General features: G+C 45.3%; 1 protein-coding gene across 2 annotated transcripts in view; it reads left to right on the forward strand.

Moving 5' to 3' along the window:
* Positions 1–26,071, forward strand: part of Chrm3 (cholinergic receptor muscarinic 3) — a 426,898-nt gene extending 400,827 nt beyond the window's left edge. For both annotated transcript variants that reach the window (XM_027948040.2, XM_071619697.1), the window contains exon 5: positions 22,856–26,071. In XM_027948040.2, the coding sequence (XP_027803841.2) occupies positions 22,875–24,647 (1,773 nt within the window). In that variant the 5' untranslated portion in view covers positions 22,856–22,874 and the 3' untranslated portion in view covers positions 24,648–26,071. The remainder of the gene's footprint in view (positions 1–22,855) is intronic.
* Positions 26,072–27,299: the final 1,228 nt, after the last annotated feature.

Here is a 27,299-nt window from a genome sequence, read left to right on the forward strand (position 1 = left end):
AAACTTTAGTTTTGTTTTCGTTTTAGAACATAAATTTTTATGTACATATATATTCATTTAGAACACACACACAGTCCCTAGTTCAACGTGAACCTAAAGGCAAGATGAGTCTAGTATATCTTTTTTTATATATATATTTATATCTTTTTAGTTGTCAGTGGACCTTTATTTAGTTAATTTGTTTATATGTAGGATCGAAGCTAGTGCTTCACACATGCTAGGCAGTGCTCTACCACTGAGCCACAACCCCAGCCCAAGTCTAGTATATCTTTTATCTGAGTAGCAAATTCTCAAAGGATTGTTGTTAGTGATTTGATTGTTTGAAAAATATGTTTTCATGTCTCCTGGTTCAAAGCTTAATGTCACAAGCAGCAAGAATGGCTTTAATATGATAGATGTGATTACTGCCCTTCAGGACCCATGTGGTTCAGAACAGATGAGGTTACAGAGAGGGCTGGATGACATTCTGTGGCAAGGCCTGGCAGACTTTCTGTAAGGGGCAGAGAGGAAGCATCTTAGCCTTTGCTGTTATCGGATCTAGGTTGCAACTTGTCAGCCCTGTTGCAGCGAGCAGTCAACCACAGAAAATATACAAACAGGGTTAGCTGTGTCCCAGGAAAACTGATGTGTGGACATTGAAGATTGACTTTTGTATAATTAATGTGCAATTCTGCTGATTTTATTCTCAACCATTTAAAAATATAAACACCACGCTCAGTGCATAAGCCTTACAAAATAAGGTGGCATGCTGGATTTGGTAGCTGAGGAAGCAGGCTCAGAAGGACGAGAGACTTCCAAAGTTTCTAGCTCTGAAGCTTGGAATTGGTTTTGAACTCAGCCAGTTTGAACTTTAGTCTGTGCGGGTTACTCCTGTGATACAGAATCCTACAAAAATTGAGACCAAACTGAATCGGGTCTCTTACTGATAGTGATGGCTGCATCTTAATATCAGTAGGCATTGTTGGTTTGCATCCATTTGCCTCAAATTGTTGGTCTTCCTATCTTGGTGTCTGATTAGGTGCACTGAGGAAAATAAGTAGCAATTGATCGAAATAAACTGAGAGTTGACATTTTTCCACAAAATACTTTTTAGGCTGTCTCCTATTGTTTCTTGCAAGACAATATCAAGTGAATTGAAGGAGAGCAACTTACAAGTAATTATTCCTTTTCACCCCCAAATCAGAGCACTTCTGCCACTCCAGTGCCCCCCAGCATCCCCTAGGTTTGTGAAATGTCACAGGAGGAGCAGCAACCCTAGTACTTGATGACATCTTAATCCTTGGCTGGTAGAGATCGGGCACCCAAAAGCTGATCTCCATGCCTGTACCCACACCACGTGCCAAATTGCTCCACTTTTTTTTTTTGCTATTCAAAGCCAAAGAGCTCCATCACTTTCAGATCATAGTAGTATTTGAATAAGCAATTTCTGCCTGAAGGGTCCTCCTGCAAAACTCAACAGTTGGCTGTGCCCAGAGGTAAGGAACCTCAGTCCTCCTCATTGCTTGTACCTCCAAACATCAAGACACTGGTGCATACTTACTGCTGATACAGCACTACTTACAGCTCAAGCAGGTGTCTGCAAAAGCCAATGGGAGGTAATGTAAGCAGAAAGGAGACTTGGAGATGTAATAGCAAAGCGGCTCAGGGACAGAAGTGCCAGGGCTGGTAGAGGGCCATGCTAAGGAGGGCCCTCATTGGGGCTGGCAAAGCTGTGGGGACCTGAGCAGAACTGGCCTGGCTGTGCTGAGTATCTCTGCAGACCAGCTCTCTGTACATCTTTACATAAATGAGGAGCAGATGTGACATCCTTGGTTGATCTCTGCTCTGCACACTGACTTCCACCATGCAATCTGCCTGCTACGTTCAGTCCCAAATGCACATTTCTGGGAGAGAGAATGACATTGACTTGCTGGGGTTAGTTCACCTTAGTGTCAGTAAGGCAGAAGGAAGCAGCAAAAACTTAGGGAGCCAGAGAGGTTTGTGTTGCATTACTCCAGTTTTAGGGCCTGCTATGCATTTCTTATTTTTTCCGTCATGCCCACACTCAGATGGCTCATGTGTTTGTTTGGTCCTGGGTTCACAGCCCTCACTGTTATGAGTTTGACTTGCTGATTCACCAGAGTTTTCACAAAGCAGGTGCATTTGTACAAAGTTGTCTACTGATTGAACAACTCTCTGGAAAAGACATAAATGTCCTTTTTGTTTTGTTTTGGGTATGGGAGATTGAACTCAGGGTCACTGACCACTGAGCCACATCCCTATCCCTATTTTGTATTTCAGGTGTGTGTTTTCCAGAGAGGGCGAGAACACACACGTGAAGACAGAGGAAGCAATTTTAACAGAAATTGGCTTTGCTTTCCATAAGCAAAGGGTCTCATTGAGTTGCTTAGCATCTCCCTAAATTGCCCTGAGCCTGGCTTTGAACTTGAGATCCTCCTGCCTCAGCCTCACTTTGGGATGACAGGCATGCACCACCACCCATCACACCCGGCCCGTAAATGTCATTTCGTTCTCACCTTTTATGGGTCGTAGATGGGAACTTCAATCAAGGAAGCGAGTGCAAATGCCTGGAAAATCAGGACATTGGGAAAGGCTTAGGGAAATCAAAGCCAATTTCTGTTAAAATTGCTCCCTCTGTCTTCACTTGTGCGTTCTCACCCTCTCTGGAAAACACACACCAAGAGTCTTCATATTTGCTTGCAATTTCAATCCATAAAAAGACCTCAGAGGTCATTGGGACTCTACTTACAGATTCTATCACCATGGTTCCTCCAGAATATCGGGGATGCTTTTGTTAAGGAGTATTAAGCAGTTTTCCTGTTAATTCCTGCAGGGAATTAGGTATTTCAGGGGCGCAACAATCCTGTTTTTTAAAAAGAATGAAAATAATTGCTTCCAGCAGCATAGTAAACACCCTAACTGGTGAACAGTATCTCCATTTGCTGTTTAGTGAGCATCTGGTATGTGCCAAATACACACTACTGCCGACCTTCCAAACTGCTGCAGCAAGACATTGCTCCATTCCACAGATAAAGAGACAAAGGCTAAGAAAGGGGAACTGAGTTTTCCTCTGGCAATTCTGTGAGAGAATTCAAACTGGGGGTCAGTTGGCTGCTTCACCCTTCCCACAAGGGGAGAGTTGTGGGTTATGTTTGCCTTTTTCAGAAAATATTATATGGTGACTACATTTTCAGTGTAGTTAAATTGTTTTACCTAGGTGTATGTGTGTCAGCTGTTTGAGTTTGGACATATGTAAATCTCCCTGTCTTAGCTCTCCTTGACACCCCACACCCACTAACTGTGCCAGCAGCTGGTCAGTCTCCAGGGAGAGGTGGTGATTCAGACAGGACCTGGCCCTCCCCTGATCACAGGTTCTCAGGCAGGTGGGGATCAGACAGGCAATTCTAATTCACTCAGTTGCTGTGGCAGTGTTGTCCCTCCTGGGGTTGACAGGATGACCATGGAAGGAGGAGCAGGGTTCCCAGGTCAGGAGATGGCAGGTGCAGGAGCACTGAGGAGGGAGTGAAGCCAGCCTCATCCACACAGGACTCCACAAACTCAAGTGTTCATCAGAGTCACTGGAGGGCTGGTTTGAACACTGACGATCAGGAGTCATCCCCAAAACTCATGTGGCAGGTCTCGGGTGCAAGAATATGCATTTTTGGAACAAGCTCCCAGTGGTGTGGGATCTGCTGGTCTGCCCTGTGAAGCAGCACCTGGAAGGACCAGCCCAGCCAGGACCGTCTCTCTGGGTCACTAGAACTGAGCTGTGCTTTCCAGGTTGGATCAATTTGGTGTTTATAGCCATCTCAGAAACCAACTGTGCATTGCTTATGTTTGCTAAGACATCCATAAACCTGTCAGGTTTATTCAGTCTGAAAATTCCCCAGGCAAGGAAGCCACGAATCACGAAACTGAAAAACCAGGCTCCCTGCTGAATTGGCTGGCCAGATGCCCCAAGGAGTGAGCAGCCACACCCCCAAAGTGACAGACAGGGTGCGGGAACAAGGAGAGCGCCTTGGAGAAGTACTTGCTCGTCCTAAACAAAGCCAGGCAGGCACACAGCCTCCAACTCACACACGACTTCATGTCTGGGCACACTGCTTCCAAAAAAGCCTCCCTTTCCCGGCCATAAGGTCAACTGGGTCTACTCAGGGTTGTCCCTGTTTCTGAGGACCATGAGAATATAATGGACAACCACAAACGTTTGTTTGGTGCCATTAGTTTGTATGAAAGTCCAGTGAGTTCAGAGGAAAAGAGCTGCAGTCCTGGCTCTCAGCTGGGGAGGCTGAGAGGGCAAGGTGCTCGGACTGAAGAGAGAGGACAGGTGCGGGAAGCCCGACCCAGAGGAGAGAAGGTGCTGGTTGCTAAGGCTGCCACCACCTGGCCTTCAGAGAGAACATGGGATGGGGGAGAGATGAAAGAAGAAAAGAAAATGGCAGCCCACTAGGGCTCCATCCATGGACATACCTGGGTTTCAGCCAGGTAATCATTCCTGGGCTCACCTGTCCTCAAGTGAATTCCCACCAAAGCTTCCCATGTCCTGAATCAGTCAGAAAAACCTGCGTTTCCACATTTTACCTTAACTTTCCCGGGGTTCTTTCCCAAGCCACTGATTACAACTCACCTGCAGCCCTTTGCTTCCTGTGTCCTTTAAATAACAGCTTAAAGTAAATTGTTGGAGCTCAAGTTTTGCCCATGGAAGAAACCCTGGTCAGCCCAGCTCCTACCTGCAGAATTCCAACCTTTTTAAGGTTCTTTCCCAAGAAAGAACTGAACCATTAGGAAAGTCCTAGTTTGGCATAGACACCCGGGGACTCAGAGACCCAAGCTCCATAAAGTTAAGGCTGAAAACAGCCCGTTACCTCCAGTGTCCTCGTTTCAGGCAGCAGAACACCGAGACCTACAGAGAACAACTACTCCCCACACACCACATGCTGAGAGCAGCAAGTGGTCAGGCCTGCACTTAATGGTTATTTGTTGCTTTATTTTATCTGGTTTTCAATTATTGGTGATATCAGTAATGATAACATAGTCATTTGTCACTTACTTGGTCCTTACACACAAGGTTCAGCAACTGTGCGACCTCCAAATCTGTGGGTGCCATACCCCAGGACTCAACTAACCATGGATCAAAAAAATTTTTTCTAATTGTTTCTGTACTGAGCATCTAAAACCATTTTCCCTTGTCATTAGTCCTTAACAATACACTGTAACAGCTCTTTATATAGGGTTTACTTTGTGTCAGGTGTTATATGTAAGCATTAGCATCTGACAGGGTGATCTGAGGTTCCATTTTTTTTTTAATTTTTGGTCTTTTGGGGTACCAGGGATTGAACTCAGGGGCACTAGACCACTGAGCCACATCCCCAGCCCTATTTTGTATTTTATTAAAGACAGGGTCTCACTGAGTTGCTTAGCACCTCACTAAATTGCTGAGGCTGGCTTTGAACTCGCAATCCTCCTACCTCTTATATAAGTGCACATTAAGTGTATTTTATGTAAAGGACTTGACCATCCACAGATTTTGGTGTCTGTGGAGGTCCTGGAACTGTCCCCCATGGATGCTGAGGGACACCATACTTGTCTCGATTCACTTGGTGCCTGCAGAATCCTGCAAGGCAGGTATCATTATGGTCTCCACTTTTACCACTGAGGCACAGACAGGCAGGGCACACAGGTACTGAGAGAGACAGACCTGCTAAGGTCTTTGACATCACTGTTTGTGCAGATTTGGGAAAAGGTGAAATGGCTCGCCTACTGACTGCTAAGAAGGAAGTTTGCAGAAAAATCCAACCCTGCTAAATCGTAACCTGAAATGGACATATCTTTAGAACATCTTGTCTCTGCCATTGATAACATGGTGTGGCCTGGCATTTTGTCACAACCAAGAGCTACTAGAAAGCAGGTTCCCTGCAGTGCCCAGTACAGAGTGGGCCAGTGCCATAGCCTGAAGTAAGTTTCCAGTAAACGTGGGGAGAACTGCAAGTCACCCTGGTATGATTCATGCTCCTGGGGGCTCCTCGGCCCCGGGGGCTGCTGTCTGTGGGCAGAGAATTCTCCCCCAGTTCATGTGGGGTCATCTTGCTCCAGATCCTTCCCTCTGCATGGGACATCCCTGGGCCTCAGAAGCGTTTCCTGCACATTTCCAGCCCCTCCAGTCTAGGTCCTATGGCAACATACAAATGGTAACGCATACTCACTCACTAGGGTCAATGCCGCTGTCCCGTGATCCATGATTGCAGCACATGACACAATCTCATTTATCAAGACTCCTCTCTCTCTGCCATGGACTCCTCCATGCTTTTCGTGGTTTCTTCCTCCGATTAAATGTCATTTCATTAGAGTGACCTCCTCTCCATGTTATCTAAAACGGGACACCTCAGTTAAGCCACCCTTCACCCACTCTGCACCTCGTCTCGTCTGTTTCTTTTGCAGAGCCACGCATAGGTCCATCGATTGTTTGAAGTTTTCTCGTTCCCACCAGAATGCAGTCTTTGATTTGCCTCAGCCACCCTAGGAGCTGACCAAGCCAGGCATGCTGACCTTGTTTGCTCAGTAGGCCCCCCTTGCTCAGGATGTGCTGCGTGCGCATCCTACATGCGTTCCTAGTCTTTAGTCTTCCCACACCCCCACCATCAGGTGCTCTCCTGACTCCACATTTCACAGATGAGGAAACTAAGGCACAAGGAGATTAAGTCACTTGCTAGGGTGTAAAACTAGCCATGTTTTTAAACCCCTGGACCTAGTTCTATGTTTGTGTTCAATGTCACTCTCAACAAATTATGTTAACAATCAATTCTTAGTTGAACACATGAATCAGTTAAGGAAACAAATGTAGTAAAGTAGCTAAAAAAGAAATGTCCACCCTCTGTATCTGCCTTTCTGCATCCATGTGTTTCTTCCCACCTATAGTCTCTTGGTCTTTTTTTTTTTTTTTTTTTTTTTTTTTGGAGTATTATTGAAAATGTATCTCTCTTCTAAAATTATTCTAATACAGATTTTTTAAAAAAACATATTGTCTTATAGTTCTAAAGGAAATAACACATTTATCGTCTGACAAGGTGAACTCCATCCACAAATACCCACAAATATCAACCCTAGTTTGATGGAAGTTCTGTTCCCCAGGGAGCAGTGACTTCCTCCTGTTCTACATGATGCCAACTATAGTAGGTCAAATGGATGCCCCCCAAAAGATCTGCTCACAATAACCCCTGAACCTGAACCATTACCTTATTTGGAAAAAGAGTCTTTGCAGATGTAATTCAGTGAAGGAGCTTGAGATGAGATCATCCTGAATTACACATGGACCCTAAACGCTGTGACAAGCGTCCTTATCAGAGACATGCAGAGAAGAGAGAAGAGGTGGCTGTGTGGCCACAGAGGCAAATTGGATTGACATGCTCATAAGCCACTGGAAGCCAGAGAGGAAGGAATGTATTCCATCCTAGAGTGTTGGAGTGTGGTCCTGGCAGCACCTTGATTTTCTAGTTCTGGCTGCCAGACTGTGAGAGAATAAGTTCCTGTTGTTTTAAGCCACTGGGCTGTGGCGATTTGTGATAGTAGCTGCAGGAAAGGAATACACCTGACATTTGAAGGTAGCACTAACTGCTTCCTAGTCTTGGTAGCAAAGCTCTTCTCCAGCCTGATGTTCTTCATCTGTCTTGGGGAAATTGATGGTAAATTTCTTACTTCCTTTTAGTTACTCTAAATTTACTATGCTACCTATACATGTAGATTAAACCCAGCAATCATATGGTGCTTTCTAGTAGAGCTTAAATATCACTCTCCCTAGAATAAGATGGTTCGAAGTTTTAAAAATATCCCTCAAAACCTCAGGATGCTGAATTCATAGGAAAGATGTACAATGGAGTCTTGTGAAATGGTTAGTAAAAAACAAACACAGTTTGCTGAGTCCCCAACAGATGTCTTAGAGACACAAGAAACGACCCAGGGCTGCTTCTCGCTGTTGAGACCTAACCACTTAGCTGGAACTGGGGAGGCAACCAGGAGGAAAGCCTGAGGAAAATTTTCAGAGAGCATTGGGGAAATTGTAACAAGCAGGTACCTTAGAAGAAATGTGGGGGGGGGGGATCGATATCCCTAAGTTACCTTTAAGCTATCCAGCTACTTGCTCCTGCAAGTAGGTGAGAGGAGACACAGGAGAGTCATGTAGCACAGTGGTTCTCAAACTTAGCAGGCATCAGAATCATCTGGAGGATCATTCAAACACTGATTGCTGGGCCCTGCCCTAAGATCTTGCAATACAGGAGATCTGGAAAGCCAAACATTTGTAAGTCTAAAGAGTTACCAGTTAATTGATGCTGGGGTTCCAGGGACCACACAGGGAGAAACCTTTATCTAGGAAACTCCTATGTGTCACATATACTATGATCTAATTACAAATTGATTTGGGGGAATTACCCTCATGCCCTGAGAGCAGTATCACTACATGTTTTTGTACAAAGGCCTTCCCGGTATTTTTAGCAGCTGATAAGTTTATTTGGTGACAACTTTGGTACCAAACAATGACTTTCTGTGATACATACTCAAGCAACATATTGTGTTTTAATCTAAAAAGAGGTCACACCTGTGCGGCTTCCCTTGTATGTTGACTAAGCCATTCTTTCTCCCGAAATGCAACACCTGCTCTGGTTTTCGCTTAAAGGCCCTAGAGGGAATCCAGCTCCCTAATAGGCCACTCCAGTAAAGTGGAAGGTTACCTTCCGCTAAATAGGTAACTGATCCGCCTACAGTGGACGGACAAAACCCTTCCGAGGTTGCTGTGCTAGTCTGTTCTGTTGAATGGAAACTAACCTCTCTGATTCCTCCCTTGCTTGTCCTCCCTTTCATGTTAATGAAAATATTCTCAAAACTATTTCTAAATGGTCCTGTAGCTATTTCTAAGTGATCAACCAAGTTCTGCTAAAATATTTAGTACCACATAAGCTACTCCCCTAATTTTTTTTGTGTTATTTCAAGCCAGTGTAAATCACATGGTAGTGATATTTTTGAGAAAGCGAGGGAGATAGGAATGATTCCTGATGCATGTTGAGGCAGAATCTGAGCCTTGAATTTCATTCTCTCTGATACCCAAACCCTGGTCTAATAGAGCAAAGTATTAGGTCTCGGTTGTAGGCAGCCATGGTTGGCCAGCAGAGGAAGAATGCCCCCTGGGAAGAGAGAAGTGCTAACGATCATGATATTACTTTCGGGTATATGCACCAAGGGTTTCCAGCCCTGATGGATATGTATTCTAATCTAAAATATCACAGGGAAGAAAAAAATAGAAGTTTCCATGGAGACATCGTCTCAGGGCCAGCTCTTCTGTCTCATTATCATATCTTATTTAAATATTTCCTGGAATCAGTCTAAACTCAATCTTTCTGTGCATCTTCTATCTTTAGTGGCAACGGGTAGCATAACATCTGGTCAGAGGTTTTCTTTAAATAAATTGTATGATTGCAGGCGGGTCCATCAATTTCCATATGTCTGCTTGGACTTACAATAGCTGCAAATCTAATATCATGTGAAAATTTCATTAGCATTCACTTCCAGATCTCTAATTAAGAATTTTAAGTTGTCTGAACCTGGCATGCCTTCAGGAATTTCAGTATACACACCTGTCTGCAGCTGGATTCAGTGCCATTTGTCACAACGTATGCTCATTTGTGCTCCGGCTGGGTCCCAGCGAGCACCGCTAGGCTCTATGTGAGCTGCCTGTGCCAGACAGGCAGAGAGCTACCACCCAGTGTCCCTTTGACATGATTTTATCAAAGTAACCTCTTCTTCGTTATTCTGTATTATTCTCAGAAAAACCGAGCCCCCCTCCATGTGACGTTTACTTGTCCTGATTTGTCCCATTGTCCTCCCTATTCACCAGCTCGGTGACAGCTCCTTACATAGATGTTCCCGTGTTCACAGATGGCTCTTGGCCTTGCCTTGGGCTCTGCGTGGATACCACCTTTCCAGCAGAGGAAATCCGCTCTTAGCTCCCCGTCTTCCTAACTTGATAACTGACTGGCGCACAGTGGGACTCCAGCCTTTGAAAGCAAAATCCACCTTCAGAAGCCTCATTCTCCGGCAGGCGTCACACCTGGGCAGTCAGATGCCCAAAGTTGCCCTTCCCAGCATTCCACTTGCATTGTTCGCTGAGATAGTTTTGAAAAGAATTTCATTCCTCTAGTCCATGCACACGCGTAGCTTTAGTTTGGTAATTAAACACGGGATATTTTTTAAAATTTCAGTATCTCAACCCTAACGAAATCATCAGGTTTTTTGTTGTTTTGTTTTGTAGCACCGGGGATTGCCCCCCAGCAGTGCTGCCGCTGAGCTCCATCCCCAGATCTTTGTATTTTGAGACAGTGTTGCTAAATTGCTGAGGCTGGCCTTGAAATTGTGATCCTCCTGCCTTAGCCTCCAAGTCTCTAGGATTACAGGCGAGTGCCACCACACCTGGTTCATCCAGAGTGTGATTGGAATGAAGATAGTGCTGTGAGGCAGATAAAGCTGAGACCTCAAGCCTTTTCCCAGAGGGGGGGGAAGCAATGCACTTTATATTGCATTCATCCTCTTAAAGGAGCAGACCTCAAAATGATATAAACTTCAGTCTCTGCAAAGTCTGTCTCTTCCCTGATGGGAATATTTTGAAATATAAATTTTATTAAAAACCTTTTCTTGAGCTGGGGTGGTAGCTCAGTGGTAGAGTGCATGTCTAGCATGTGTGAGGCACTGGGTTCAATTTTCAGCACTGCATATAAATAAATAAAGGTCCATTGACAACTAAGAAATAGTTTTAAAAACTAAAAATAAAAACCTCTTCTTTCAGAGCCTGTTTTCATAGTTGAAAGGGCTTCTTGAGATGGAGGTGTGGATGGTCCCTGGAGACATATGCATGCTGACACCTGCCCTCGTAAGTCAGTAAGAGAAGCCCTGAGAACTAGACTGGCTAAGGCACAGTCACCTGGCACTCCACTGGCTCTGATGCCATTGTCCCTGTCTCCACCAAGAAGCCCACTGATGTGTTAAGCAGTTAAGTGCCACCCATAGCTTCCTACACGGGGTGTGCTGACTTGCCAGGATCAAGGGAAGGAAGGCAGGGGTCTCAGGGTGGCCTCTGCTGCCAGGTAAACCTGCCCAAGGACTCAGGTCACCTCCGTTTTCAGTTCTGCCCATGGCCCTGCAGACTGGTTCACCAGGTTCCAGCCAGTCAGTCCCGGGCTACCACAGCTGAGCTGGATGGCTGAGTCTGTGTCCGTGCCCCAACAGGGACATTGCCATTGTTAACGGCATCAAGCGCCATGATGGTGTTAAGTGTGAGACAGGCAGTATAGGCTCAGGGAGGCCTTTGGTCTTCAATTGTCTTATGACCCATTCTCTGGGTCAGCTCTCACAGAGTAAAGAGGAGTCAAACCTTTACTGACTCTAGAACCAGCAACGCATGCAGGCAATGATGATCACGCGATCAATGGGATTCGAGAGGACCCCACCGTCCCTCTGACTGTCGGTTGAAGAAACAAAGAGCTGCTTTGGTGAAGGTCTTCCAAGTTCCACACTCATAGTTCACATCCCAGCACTGCCGCTTGCCTGGTCAAGGTGCCTTGGGCAAGTGTCTACTTAACCCTGTGAGCCTGTTTCTTCTACATAAAATGCTGAGGATTCTACCTGCCTTGCAGAGTTATTAATAAGGGCTTCATCTAATGACTATAGAAGTCACAAAGCAGACACTCTATATACAGTGGGCATTCCCTAGCATCACAGAGGTGGTTATACTGTGCGTCACGCACCCTGAAATGCAGCGATTCAACAATACACACGGCACTGTGTGTGCAGCAGTGAGATCTCAAGTACAGTGTGATGCATTGACTCTTTTGCTAGCATTGCAAAATCTTCAAAATCATTTCAATCTGCGTGTTGGCCACTGCAAAAATAATTCCTTTGGAGAAGATTGGCTACTCCATTGTGGTAGATCAGCTCCACAAAGTGTTCGATGTGAGCTATCGTCAAAAGATCTCCATAACAATGACCGCATACAGGGACTTGATCCCCTGTCAGCCACAAGCTTGAGTGGGTGGCTTGCTCTGCTCAGATAAGTAGGTGCATCCTGCAGTTCCAGGTGGTGGATCTGGCTCCAGACCATCCACTTCCTGCCGTACATTGCCGTACAACATGCACCATTTCTTGCCCTCAGGGAGCTTGGAGGCAGGTAGGAGCAAGGGATCTTCCATGCCAAGATCCCTGTGCACAGCCCGGGAGGTGAGTCCGTGTCGCCCAGAGGAGGTACAACTTGATGGGGGCTCATGAAAAATAATTCCAGGCACCAACCAACCTCCAACCTGCAGTTATTTTTGTTTGTTTTTATTCATAGATCTCAGCACGATTTCTTCTTTTTCTGTCTGAATAAGACCACTTGTGTTGATTTCACACTCACTGTGTTTAATTTTTCAATCATATTCCTCTCATGTTTCAGAATAAGTATTCGCACTGTTTTGTTTGACGGGTCCAACTTTGTTCCTTTGCCTCTTTGTTTTTAATCCCATCGAGCCAGAATTAACAATGATATGAGCTTTAGTGTCCATTTGGTTTCAGGAAATTCAAAACAAGAGATCATTGTTTTCTAATATTTAATTAGACCGAGCGTGCCAAAAAACATATTTTATTATTTTATTTTGATTCTCACAGTTTCTGGACGCATTGTTTCGTCCTTTCAAGTAGTGTTTTCAATAAAATAATCATCTTTTCTACTTGTTTATCAAATTTAAAGAATTTAGTTCACCTTTTATGTTTTAATTACACTGCAAATGCCCTTGGCGTTGGTGTTATAAGAACTGCTTAAGGTCCTAATCCATCTCGTGCTTCGACACGATCCTTGCACATCTGTTCAGTTATTTGATTCTCTGCACAGCGGTGTGGTCACGTAGCTGAGGACTAGTTCCTTGAAACACTGGTAACCTGAGGCCCTGGGCCTTAACTCCTCCAAAAACATGGTGGCAGAGCAAGAGGGAGAGACGAGTCTGAAAACAAGCTAAGTTATTGTCGGAAGAAGCTTAGAGATTTGTGTTGGCCTCACCGGTGCTGAGCTCTGCAACATTTCATTCAAAAGAGTCCTCAGCAAACATGGTGTCCCCTGTCCTCTCCTGCTCGGGAAATTCTATTGGAGCCAAAGCCATGACAAGGTGCCAACTACGAGATCCTGGACAGTCCCTCTTTGTGTTTTAAAGCATATGTGACATAAAGATGTATTTGCACAGAATGAGAATGATGTCCATGATATATTCTTAAGTGGAATACACAAAAAGATAAGCTGGAGAACATAATGCCCAAAGGGTGTTAGGAGCAAATTTTGTGGTCAGTTGGCTTTGGTTCAAATCTCAACTCTGCACCATAGAAGCTGTGTGACCCTGGCCCAAGCACCAAGTCTCTCTGTGCCTCCATTTTCTCATCTGGCATTTTAATCACTGGCCTTGCAGTATTGCGGTGAGGATTAAATGAACTAATATGTGAACACACAAAGAACAGTGCCTGGCACATGGTAAGTGCTTAGAGGCACATATATAATTTGTAGAAGAACAGATTTTAGAGGAACATATCCATTCACATAACAAATATTTACTTATTCAGTGGTTACCTTGAAGGCATGGAAATGAGAGAGTCAAGGGCAAGAGGACTGAGTCTCTGCCGTATACACAGGGACATTGTCTGAAAGCTGTGCTTGTCCCTGAGAGATCTGCTTGCTAGGGCTGAGGCTGGGCAGAGGTTGGAGAGCAGGCTGCCTGGGCTGGCGTCCTGCTTCTGCAGTGACAGCCGCCGTGTGACAAATGTGTAAGCACTCCCTATACCCGTTTCTTTACCCTTCAAGTGGACCCGACAGTCCCTCCTCCCGCGGTCCTTGCGAGGTTCACTGAATGGGGACCTTCACATCATGTAAGAAAGTACCACTTTTTGAAGGACAGGGTCGTCAGTTGCAGCAGTAAAGGAAGCAGTGGGGTCAAAACCAGCAATTCCCTGCGGTCATCTTGATGTTTGCCTTTAAGATTATGGAATAGAACTTCGAAACCATGGCCCTGAAAGGACAATAGAAATCCAAATAAAATCATGGTGTCCTGTTTTCATTTCCCTGGTTTCCTGTGCTCCCACGACAACCCTCAACCTCAGCCTTGTGTGAAATTCTTCGCTGCGTATCCCCGCAAGTTGTTCCCACCACGGTGGGGCTTTGCCACCCTATGGACCACCTCCTTCTTTCCCTCCCGCCTCTCTCTTTTTCAGAAGCATCCATTGCCATCTGAGGGGCGTTTGGTTCTTACGTGTTGAGAGAAACCACACCTTTTCTTGCCTTGTTTGCTTCTCTAAGGAAATCAAGCCATATACATTGAATATCGACCCTCTAAACGTTTTATCTGCTGACGAGCTGCTCTATTTTAAACACAGGGATTCTAAAACAGATTTAGAAACTGAATGTTTTAAAAAGGAAAGACAGAGGGAAAAGCCTTCGATAGTGTCCTCAAAAGATTTGCAACCTCATAGTAAAATAAAAATACACAGACACAGGAAGGGCTGTTTCAAAGAGAAGTGGCCCAGGTGGCTGCTCGTGCACATGGGTGCCTCCTGATGGCCGCCTTGATGACACGTCCTAGGGACTCAGCTGTGGACATGTGCAGGGAGCAGAGAGAAGACCAACACTTGCAAACCTCCTGAGGCTTTGCCGATTATCTCATTGAATCTGCTCAACAGCTGTGGGGACACTGGGGATCCCAGAGCTTTAATTATTGACCTAAAGTCCCATGATTCATAAGCAGTGAACCAGGACTCAACCCAGGCTGGCTATCACCTCCCTCAACCCCCCAGTGGCTAGGGGTTTCTAAGTGTTAAATAAGAGTAAGTCAGGGGCAGCAGAGAGCACGTGCCAAATCATTTCCTATCAAGTGACGCTGGTTCCCTTGGGGGCCTCTAGCTGTATTGTGCTTGTCCCACTCCCCCACCCCCACCTCCGATGTGAGGCAGTTTTGAGATTGTCCATTGGTTCCTCAGCCTTCCCTACAGCTGCCTCTGGAGCCCCAGCCCTCAACTTCTCATCCCTTCCAGCCACTGCTCACCCAATGCAATCTTGACTCCTGGCCAATTTGCCTGATCTCCAAGTCTTCTTGAGCCCTTCTGTTGCCGGTGGTCCCAGCCAAAGTAAAGCTATGTTGCTGTCAGTTAAGATCAGAGTAGAGGCAATGGTTCTGGGTTCAAAGCTAGAAAGAGATTGTGCTTTGTTTCAGAGTAAAACATTGGATAGGAGAAGACAGAACCTTCCTGAAGGGTCTTCCAGTGGCCTAGGAGGCACAAACGGAAATGCTTCAAGCTCTAACAGGGACACGTGCAGGGCACACTGGGAGCACTGGGAAATGGACTTGGCATGGGCTCCTCCCTCTGTTTCAAATGCTCTGCTCTGTCCTGCCTGGTAGGTGGGGGCTTATTCCTACAGACTCACAACACACCCCTGTGCTCCCTCCTCATTGACTCATGCAAAGCTGATCATCAACACTACTACTCCTGCCATTATTTTATTTAGTCGATAGTAATGCCAATAAATGGTCCCTCAAGAACAAGAATCGTGTCCCCAGTCTAAGGCCTGCAGTAAGTGCTCAAAGGTGTTTACTACCTGAAATTAGGACTGAAGGGTTGGGTGCATGAATAGGAGATGCGTCCTTAGCGGGAGGATGCCCAGTGTGGTCTCCAGAGAAGTTAAGTGAGAGCTGATTCTTGCAGAGACTCGGAGTTGGCCCCATTAATTAGTATCAGGACATCTTCCAGATTTTCCTGGCAGACAGAATGCTACAACATTTTCTGGACCTCTATTGTCTGTCCTTATGCCAGGGTTTCTCAACCCCAGTATTATTGACATCTTGGGCCAAATAATTATTTGTGGGGCACTCTCCTCTGCAGTAAAGGATATTTAGCAGCACCCCTAGCATCTACCCACCAGATGCCAGAAACACATTCTCTCCATGTTGTGACAAGAGAAATAATTCTGGACATTGCCAAATCTCCCCCCGGGGCAGAGTCTCCCTGGGCTCAGAATCACTGTTTTAGTCTCAATAAAAATTAGCTCCTGTGAGCCATGGAAATAGACATTTCTTAAAATCAACCAATCAGAGGAAATTACTAAACTCATTTTACCATTTTTAAGAAACAACGGTGAGCCAAGCAGGCCATACTGGGCCTTTCTACCAATCTTAACCTCAGGTACCGTGGGCCCATTTTACAGATGAGGAAGCAAGATCAGAGTTCTTAGGCGATTCACCCACAGGTGGATTTAGGTGTTTTGTGACAGGGCCTGCTAGGGTGCTTCTTACTTTCTTCTCAAACTTAAGAGTTACAGGTACCTGTGTGAATTGTGGTGTGCAAATAAGCTAAAGCATGAAAGGAAATCAGATGTGTGGAACATGTCCAGTTGTAAAAATAAATACTCTGATAAATATGGACCTTGAAAAAAAATCTTAATGAGTCTAGATTAAATTAATCACAAATGCATAAATATTAGGTCCAAAGGAGTTTCTTCACCAGGTGTCCTTTCAGTACATAAGCTGACATAGAAATATTTAGTCCAAAGGATGGCTTTTGCTAGGTTTTTAAGCAAAATTATTTCCACGGTTCTGTTAGCTCCGGTGGTGTTTTTAAAACACTATTCCTCAGCCTCCGTGACAAAAGCACATGTATGCAAAGTCAATGCTAATAAATATGTCTGCAGATGTTGAAAACATAATAAGCAAATCTTAGATCACGAAGGTTTGCCTAAACAGAATCCAGCTGCACTTCTTCCTTCCTCTCTCAGAGAAGAGCAAGTTCAGGGACAGTGAGAGGGTCTCTCCAGGGGGTCTTGCTAATGTTTGCAAAGAACCGCCCACGTTTGCATTGTGCTCCATGGCATCAATCTAGAAGTTCTAATAACAAAGTTTTTTCAGACTTGCTCATACATATAATCAGGAGTCCAGTTAGGTTTTTGTTTTCAAGGTACACATTTCAGGTTTGACTGCTACACATAAGCAGTACGAATGCAAGACCCCTCTCAAGCTTCCTGCGTTTTGGTTGTCGAGTTGAATAAAAGCTCAGGAAAGGCAGCGCCTACAACCTGACAAATCAACTCTTTAAAAATAAGTTTTCTCCTTTTTAAATGGTGTTTTATTCCAGTTTTGGAGTTCATGGATGTTTTGGTCACAAGAAGAGCAATTGCACCATATTAGGTAACATCTTTGCTCCTTGCATCTTGAAATGAAAACCAAGAGCTAAGTTCACAAATCTGATTCCCTTTAAAGACACGTTTGATTGCAAAGCCGCCTTGTCCTGTCTGATCTCCTCCATGGGCTGCATGACTGATCTAAGCTGAAGTTCCTGGTTCCTGGTCCCTGGTGGGGGAGCAGCCTCCTGCATTGGCTCCTTCTAGTAACGGAGGACGTTCTGTGGGTTGACTTTGCCACCTAGTGGCCAGCAGACCACTCACAAACCATGATGGCTCTGGGACGCGTCGTCACTGTGGAGTGCGGTCGTGATTCTGACAGAAAACAGACTCTCTTGTGAAACAGAGACCTAAAACAAACCCCCAATATGATGCATATAGCATTCCAAATAGAAAGGAAGCTCGAAGTAATTGGTCTTAAAAATAAGGCTTGGATGTAAACTGCAAAGATGTTCTTTCTCCTGGTCATGCTAAAAAAAAAAAGAAGAAGAAGAAAGAGAGAGAAAGAGGGAGAGAGGGAGAGAGGGGGAGAGGAGGGGGAGAGAGAGAGAGAGAGAGAGACAGAGAGAGAGAGAGACAGAGAGAGAGAGAGAGAAAGAAAGAAAGAAAGAAAGAAAGAAAGAAAGAAAGAAGAATTAATTTAGACCTCCTGGGGGGAAAACGTTAGTTTGTGCTTTTGTATCATTTCAAGGGGTTTAAAAATTGAGATCCTTGAATCCTTTTTCTAGGATAATTTGCTCCCAGGATGGCTTAGAGGAAGTAAAATGAGTTTATCTTTTTGGAATTCATCCCAAAGAAAGTGTCTCATATTTATATTGGCCCCTTCCATTTCTCTAAGGAATTTCACATTTATTTTCATGTTGCATTTTTTAATTTTAAAAAATATTCTGTATGTTTTACAGATTTATAACCCCAGAAAATTTTTATTCCATAATTAGGAAGGGACAAATTTTTCATAATTATCTTTCAATTTCCCCTAACCTCTGTATGCTCAAATTATTTTTTTTATTTCATCTGAGGTTTTGTTTTGGTTTTTTTGATGGTTCCCAGTACCAAACTCAGGGCATCGTGTGTGCTAGACAAGAGCTCTACCACCGAGCTACATCCCCAGCCCTACCCTTTTCTTTTAAAATATCCAGTGCAGTGGCTTTCAAACACTGTTGACCTTGATCTATATTATATGCCCATCATGATTTCATGGAAAAATATCTGTCATGTGAGGCAAAAGTTTCATGAAGCAACTTTTATCATCATTCTGTAGTATGTACTCTGATATATCCTGTTCTGTTCGATTTATTTTTTATCTTTGAATTCTCATATTGGCTCTTGCATTTTAAACTTAGTGGATCAATTCCATATGTGCTCCAAAATATAATGAAGCAAAAATGGTCAAAGGATATGGAAACAAACACACGCTCAAAGATGAAGTCGAGAACCAACCCCGTGCTGTGTGCCTGCACATGTGACCCACCCCCCGGGGGGGATTGGACCAGAAATTACATGTGCCCCCAAAGTCTCCCGGGTGCCCACAGGCAGGTTGTGTTCTCACCTGAGCTCCGCTGCCTGGAACCCTGGGACAGCACTTCCTGAGTTCCCCACCCAGCACTTGATGGGGCTGGAGCAGCTGTGCATCCCAGAGAAGAGTCCAGTCTGCTCTGCTCCTGGCTCCCCCACCACCACCCTCATATCCTGGCACCCCAGCCTAGAGTCTCTCATGAAGTGCTAAGGCCAACAGGTTGATGGGGTCTCCACCCCCATCACTGCTTCTTCCTGAGCATTAGAAGGAAGAATCCCCGGGATCTTCTCCCCAGTGTGGTCAGTTCAATGGGCGTTGACCATGAATGAACTCCGCAGACTAAAAATACTCAACAGAACACAGGCTGTGAGTTGGGATGGGGAAAGTGCTTGAAGCTTAGAAATGATGTGTCTGCCTCAGAAAAAGCACCTTAAACTGAGGGATTTATCCCAGGCTTAGTACCATCTCATCTGGGATCTCACCTAGAACCCCTGAGTATTGGGAAATTACATATAATATATAAAATTATAGATAGACCTGAAAAAAGCCAGTAGGTGACTTTTGTGTCTAGTAAGTATTAGGTATTCTTTCTTGAAGTCCTTGTGACCTGTCAATCATTTTCTACTGTGAGACTGTAATTGTTGAGCCTCCAGACAGACGGGATCCTTGCAGTGAGGGATCTTGGCCCAGAGGCATGGGGACCAGTGAGAAAGCTACAGAAGATGGCCCAGGTATGGGCATCTGAACCAAGGTGGGGATGGGCAGGAGGGTCTCCTTTCCTGACTACCTAGGAACACTCCCTTATTCAGTACAGTGGGGTCCAGTCTTGATGCGAATCGGTGAGGACACCAGGAACGTCCCTTGCCAGGGCTATGAAGAGAGGACAAGGTGTGCTCTGAAGAGGAATGGCAGGCAGCAATGTCCCCCTGAACAGCAAAGGGAAAGACGGTAAGCCCTGGCAGGGAAGGGAGTCCGTGACTGGGAGGAGAGCTCAGGTGCATTGGGGGTGAGGAGACACATCATACCTCTGCAGGTAAACACGTGCACTTTCAATCTGGCATACACTCAGATCAGCAAGATCAAGGGTTCTGTCTTCACATAACTTAAAACTGCATTTGGAGGTCCCGTGCCATGCAGCTTACAGCAGGGTTTCCTGTTCAGGGTCTTCCACACCTGAAATCCAGGACTGGTCAGCCTGACTTTCCCTTCTCAGGGCAGGACTACTGCTTGTTGGATCCTCTGCCATGCTGACTCTGAGCAGAATATATAGCACTGTATTCAGTCCGGGTGAGGCAAGGGGAGGGTCTTTCTTACTTGCCTTGTGCTTAGGCCAGTTGTCCACTCCTTGCTCCTCAATCCTAAGTGTTTGAGGTGCTTAAAGACCTTGCCTTCGAGATCTTTATCTCTACCAGAGTCTTTGAAGTTCACTTTAAAAGCAAAAAATTGAGCCTGGACAGGCTTCTTTGTCCCTGAATTTCTGCAGAAACAACCCAGCTCTGCAGACGCAGGACGTTAGCGTGGGGACCAGGGAAGCAACATAGACATGGATACTTTGGAGTGCTAGCCTGCCACTCCAGGATGTTTCCTGCCCTCTGCAGACCCCGCAGGCTGGGTGGTAGTGTTCTAATTTTGTAGATGAAGGAGTAGTCTGAACTGCACACTCCGCGGGCCAAGGCAGAACGGGAACCCATTCAGCCGAGCTCCAGGACCTCGCTTTACCACTCAGCCGAACTGCTTTCTAGTGAAAAGCTACTGCTGGGGGTGAAAGCGTCCCACTTATGTGCAGAGTAGGATGAAGGTGTCTGGGTCCGTGGTCCTCCCTAGACACTGCCTCCCCTCCTTGTTGGGTGACGCTCCTCCTGGTCCTTTCAGCTCCCCAGTCAGCGTGTCCCTTTCCTCTGTGTCACAGCCCTCTGTCAGATTCCCTTCTCCCTTGGTGCCTTTTGCTGTCGTGTAACTGGTTGTCAGAAGGAAGTCCGACAGCTGCCATCAGGAGTGCCATGGTTATTAACTCATTAACTATTGTCCTTGGGGAACTGTATCACATGGGTACACAGGAGACTACGGGCCATTCCCCTTTAGTGGCTCTTTTAAGGCTGTAAAATGTTTGCTGAGCTCATAATCTACATCCATTCTACCACCGACAGGTTCTAAAAATCTTTAAAAATGAGGAAAAGCACATCTCTGAGATTTTCAGATGGTCCTAGGTACTGAATTAATGGAGGGTCATGAGAGTAATGATGGCCACTGGCCAGCTAGGCCAAAGAGTACAAGTCACAGTGATGTGTGATGATTTGTGGTTGAAACATTTCCTAATGGTTAGTCAAGAAGCCCTGGATTCCACTTAGAACAGAACAAATGTAGAATTAGCCACAGAGAAATTCACAGGATGAAATGAACTAAAAGAAAACCATTGACCTTAGGCTTATTTCTGAAATTCTTATTTATGTTCTTTCACCACATTGTCAACTGAACAGATCAGTTGCTGCTGAATTTGCACCAACATAATATGACTATCCACAGGGAGCGATTCAATATTGTCTAAATAACTGTGTACTTTTAAAAGTATTTTATTCACATCCCATCTTCCAGCTAGGGGGTAGTTCTCAGAGGGCAGAGGCTGGGACTTCCTGAATTCCACAGCTCCGAAGCTGAACCAGGTGCTGATGTTGATAAGGACAGAATATGTTAATCAGAGCCTATTAGTTGCAGGTAACAGAAACCTATCTCAGCAAGCCCAGCAACAAAGGAAGTGTGTTGGCTCACATAACCAGCAAGGTCAAAGATGTGGTGTTGATTTAGAAAGAGGTAAATCCAGTTTTCAAAGCACTCCACATCCTGCTGGCTGCTTCCCACATTCCCTCCTGGTGTCTCCTTCCCTGCAGCCTTCCCCTGTGTTTACCTACTTCTCAGGTTTCCACATGCTTACAATTAGGCTGACCAGCATCCAGCAATCCCAAAGAGAAGAGAATTTTTCTCTTTTTCCAGCATCTCTACCTGTTCCCCAAACTGACCCTCCCTATTTGGATCTGCTTTAAGTCCATTAATGTGGCCAAGGACTCGGGACCAGGTCACTCATGACAAGTAGTATTCGAGACAGGCTATTTCCAGAAGAACAGCTGAAAGAATGATAAGTAACAGACATCTGGTGTGACATCAATTGACAAAAGAGGAAAGATATTTTTAAAAGATGTGTAAAGCACTGGAACTTTTGGGCATTACATTTATTGATAATAAAATCAGCTTATCAGAAGACATGAAAACAAAGCAACAGAATGTGACCAGTTCCCATGGGACATGAAGGCAGAGAGAAAGTGCTATGAGGGCTGAGAGTCCCGAAGGTGCTGAAGGTCTGTGAGAGCCACTGGGCCAGGGTGGCCCAAGGAGGACAGTAAGAAGGGATGTAAGGTATCTCAGCCGGGGAGAAGGAAACCTAGCTACCATGTCCAGGAATCTTTGCGGTAACCAAGATATGGGGAAGACTAAAGGCATCTCAGAAAGTCTAGAAGAAATGAGCATGCTGCCAAACCTTATAAGAAACTAATACACCATGTCGTCAATCCATGTTTTAAAGGGAGGTAGAATGTGAGTTGATTTACACTTACTCCTGTCTTGCTTTGAGTTGGCTTTGCCTATTCCAGTGAGACTTAAATGGCTGGCATCCCTTACAGTTGCTGTTTAAAGTCTCAGGCAGGTAAATGCCCAGGTGGATAAAATGCAAATGAACCAAGTTAATTTATCAAGTAGCATGATGATAGCACTATATTGAAAAATTATCACGTAAGCACCTAATATTTCCCCTTTCTAAAATAAAAGAAGTAAGTATGCTGTTTGTTTGGCAATAGTATGTCATGGAATATATTTAGAAATGGGGAAAAGGCAAGGTTCAATAGATCATACGAGCTAGTTGTACCACCTTGAACAAATCCATCTCCATTAGCCCTAGACTCTTCACCCTTAAAATCAGAGAATGGACTGGATAAGGTTCTGCTTCTTTGAGACCCTGCATCCTATTAACACATCTTTTGTGTCTTTTAATGCATGCAAAGGACATATCAAACGAAGGCAGAAACTTTCCTAACTGCATTTTTTCTCTCTCTCTCTCTCTCTCTCTTTCCCAGACTATGTCAGAGAGTCACAATGACCTTGCACAGTAACAGTACCACCTCGCCTTTGTTTCCAAACATCAGCGCTTCCTGGATACACAGTCCTTCAGATACAGGCCTGCCCCCAGGGACTGTCACTCATTTCGGCAGCTACAACATTTCACGAGCAGCTGGGAATTTCTCCTCTCCCGATGATACCACCAGTGATCCATTGGGAGGTCACACCATCTGGCAGGTGGTCTTCATTGCATTCTTAACAGGCTTCCTGGCCCTGGTCACCATCATCGGCAACATCCTGGTGATAGTGGCATTTAAGGTCAACAAGCAGCTGAAGACAGTCAACAACTACTTCCTCCTCAGCCTGGCCTGCGCCGACCTGATCATCGGGGTCATCTCGATGAATCTGTTTACTACCTACATCATCATGAATCGGTGGGCATTGGGGAACTTGGCCTGTGACCTCTGGCTCTCCATTGACTATGTGGCCAGCAACGCCTCCGTCATGAATCTCCTCGTCATTAGCTTTGACAGGTACTTCTCCATCACAAGGCCGCTCACCTACCGAGCCAAACGAACCACCAAAAGAGCCGGGGTGATGATCGGCCTGGCCTGGGTCATCTCCTTCGTCCTGTGGGCGCCTGCCATCTTGTTCTGGCAGTACTTCGTAGGGAAGAGAACGGTGCCTCCGGGGGAGTGTTTCATCCAGTTCCTCAGCGAGCCCACCATCACCTTCGGCACGGCGATCGCCGCCTTTTACATGCCTGTCACCATCATGACTATTTTGTACTGGAGGATCTATAAGGAAACCGAGAAACGTACCAAAGAGCTCGCTGGGCTGCAGGCCTCGGGGACAGAAGCAGAGGCGGAAAACTTTGTCCACCCCACAGGCAGTTCTCGAAGCTGCAGCAGCTACGAACTTCAGCAGCAGAGCTTGAAACGCTCGGCCAGGAGGAAGTATGGCGGCTGCCACTTCTGGTTCACCACCAAGAGCTGGAAGCCCAGCGCCGAGCAAATGGACCAAGACCACAGCAGCAGCGACAGCTGGAACAACAACGATGCTGCCGCCTCCCTGGAAAACTCGGCCTCCTCCGACGAGGAGGACATTGGCTCCGAGACCAGAGCCATCTACTCCATTGTGCTCAAGCTCCCGGGTCACAGCACCATCCTCAACTCCACCAAGCTACCCTCGTCAGACAACCTGCAGGTGCCTGAGGAGGAGCTGCGGGCACTGGACACCGAGAAGAATGCCAATAAGCTGCAGGCCCAGAGGAGCGTGGATGATGGTGGCAGCTTTCAGAGAAGCTTCTCCAAGCTTCCCATCCAGTTAGAGTCTGCTGTGGACACAGCCAAGTCCTCTGACGCCAACTCCTCGGTGGGTAAGAACACGGCCACTCTACCTCTGTCCTTCAAGGAAGCCACTCTGGCCAAGAGGTTTGCTCTGAAGACCAGAAGTCAGATCACGAAGCGGAAGAGGATGTCCCTCATCAAGGAGAAGAAGGCAGCCCAGACCCTCAGCGCCATCCTGCTGGCCTTCATCATCACCTGGACCCCCTACAACATCATGGTCCTGGTGAACACCTTTTGTGACAGCTGCATACCCAAAACCTATTGGAATCTGGGCTACTGGCTGTGCTACATCAACAGCACCGTGAACCCCGTGTGCTATGCCCTGTGCAACAAGACATTCAGAACCACCTTCAAGATGCTGCTGCTGTGCCAATGTGACAAAAGGAAGCGGCGCAAGCAACAGTACCAGCAAAGACAGTCGGTCATCTTCCACAAGCGCGTGCCCGAGCAGGCTCCGTAGATGAGGTTTTATCCATAGCAGAGACAAAAAACGCACACGTCCACCCACGACCTTAGGCAGAGTCAGGCGAGGGTGGGGGCGACTCCTGGTGATGATAAAAAGAGTTTTTATCAGCCAGATGTGAAAGAAGCTGCGTGTTTACTCACCCACTGAGTCAACCAATTTTAATATAAAGCATCAAATACCAATTCAGCAAAAAAAAAAAAGGCATACTACTGAATATAAAGAAATTTATTCTGAAATAGACTTTACATGTATTTTTCTTAAAGAGGAAACAAATATTGCTTCAGAGCAGTTATACCCTCAAATTGTTTCACCTGGGTCTTTTAATTCCCATTAGCTCTGGAATCACAGAGGAGCCTAGCTGGCCCAGTTGCCACATTATCCCCAAGGATCCCAAGTTGATCCAGCTCCCTCGTGGAATGCAGCAGGCTAGTGAATCTGTGGTTGTGAAATTGTTTCAGACATTGCAAAGCTGAACCTTCTTGTCCCGGTAGAGCTTCCGTCCTCTCTTTGGTGTGTTGTTAAACTCTAGTTGTGGACTTGATTCTTGATTCTTGCAAAGTACTGTTCTGTGCAGTTCAAGTTTAGTACAAATAAAAATGCATAAGTATATAAATATATGTATATATATATATATATATTGTGTGTGTGAGTTCTGCATGCACACACATAGTGTATAGAACATAATGGAAAGACTGAACTGGCAAATTTGTTCTGCAATATATGCTTTCAGTACTTTGGTAACTGAAGTTCTCTAGGATCCTTATACACTATAAAAGTGAAACAACCCAGCTTAATTGTCTTTGACCCTGGGGCTGTTTTCCACAAACCACCCTGAAGAATATTCTGCAGAGACCCCAGGCCTCCTGGCAGGCCTGTGCACACCAGAGGACCTCGAGAGTCAGTTGGCACCAGGGCTGGGCCAGATTCTTGGGCTGCACACAGCCTCCTGTGCTGATATCTCCATCAAGAAAGCTAAGTGGGGGCCCCTCTGAGCTCAGAGAAAGAACCACATCCACAGGCTCGAATTTAGTCATTGAAATCTGAATATTTCCAAACAAAGTCTCTGCTCTCTAAGCTGCCTGAAATGCAACAGTAGTGTCACATTTGAATGTCATACACAGCAATATTATCGGCAATAGATGCATTGTGAGGGGAGATGAAGGAGAACACTGTACTCCATTTCTTGCTACCTGGCACCTTCTAAGAGAAAGCAGGGCTCCCCGCTGTCACTTAGCTATGCTAGGGACTTTGGGTTTGCAGTCTGTAACCATTGCCCAGGAAAAGGTGGGGTCTAGGAAGTTACATGTCCTCCGAAGAAAGAATGACATTTGAAAAAGTTGCTTCAAATTGATTTCCTTTCATTTTGAAAATCTAATTGTGCATTATCCTTGGATCCCCCCGAATGCTCAGCGTCCCCGGGGGAGGGGTGGGTGCCGATGCTCTGGCTGTCCTGTCACTGCTGTATCATTGGGGTTCCTTCTTTTCTTTTTGCTGGGGCTGTGGGGGGCGGGAGGGCTGCCAAGAACCCTTTCCTTTGTAGGGGGGCATCCATGTCACGGACCCAAAGCTGGGCAGAAGCTGCTTTCGTATTCAGTGTGAGGTGGTGTTTACAGACGACTTTGACAACAGTGAAAAGTGTCCTCAGTGGCGTGTGTGTATCTCAACTATTTAATGTCGTGTTCTGTTTATATGAAGAACTATTTATGCATATTTCACCAAGTGTTTATTTAATGTCGATAAATATGACTTCTGCAGCCATGGTGTCCTTTGAAAGTGATTTTTTTAAGGTCCACTTGAGCAATGAATAAAGTCTATTGAGCTTTTATGTGGCTATGAAGAAAAAAAAATGTCATCCTGTTGGCATCCACAAGTTCCTAAATCTTTCTAGGTAATAAGACGTCAACTGTCACTTGAACAAAAATGTTGAAAACCACTTGTTAGTTACACCTGATGGGAACAAAACAAAGCAACCCCCCATCATGGTGTTTGAAATTATATTACAAGGGAAAAAAGCAAATCAGCATAATTGTAAGAATTGATTCTTTTTTCTTTTTCTTTTTTTTCTTTTTCTTTTTTTTTCTTTCTTTTTTTTTTCTTTTTGGCCCACATTCAACCAAAGAACAAGAGAAACTAGAGACTATTTTCTAACGTGTATAGCAAATAACAGAATGTTATGTTATCCACCTGTGAAACGTCTAGTAAGCAATTGTGTCTATATTTTATTACTCAAGTTGGCCTGGCACTAATAAACATGTGAATGCTTATTCATGTCTCCAAGTACGTCAGTAATCCCGGTCCTTGTGAAAACTTCCATCCCGACTCCCTCCCCAAAGGGCTGCTCCTGGTGTTTAAAAAGAAAATACCAATCAAAATTAAGTTTCAGAGGCAAAGGAACTCTGAGCTGGGCAGAACATCAAAAGTTAATTAGGATTTTCTTCAGATATGATCATCTCCTGATTCTTGTCCTTTTATGATGCTGACAATGACAGAAAAGAAGCAAACACAAGACTCCAGATCCCCCTTTTTAGTGCTGATTTTATTATAGAAGTGTTTTTAAGCCTCTTATGCATGAGAGCTTCTCCTGACCACCGCACACTTACTGTTTAGAGAGAGGTCCAACTTTGGGGTCATTTTCAGAGTAGGAAA

The sequence above is a fragment of the Marmota flaviventris genome, chromosome 12, assembly GCF_047511675.1.
Source record: "Marmota flaviventris isolate mMarFla1 chromosome 12, mMarFla1.hap1, whole genome shotgun sequence".
NCBI classification, from domain to species: domain Eukaryota; kingdom Metazoa; phylum Chordata; class Mammalia; order Rodentia; family Sciuridae; genus Marmota; species Marmota flaviventris.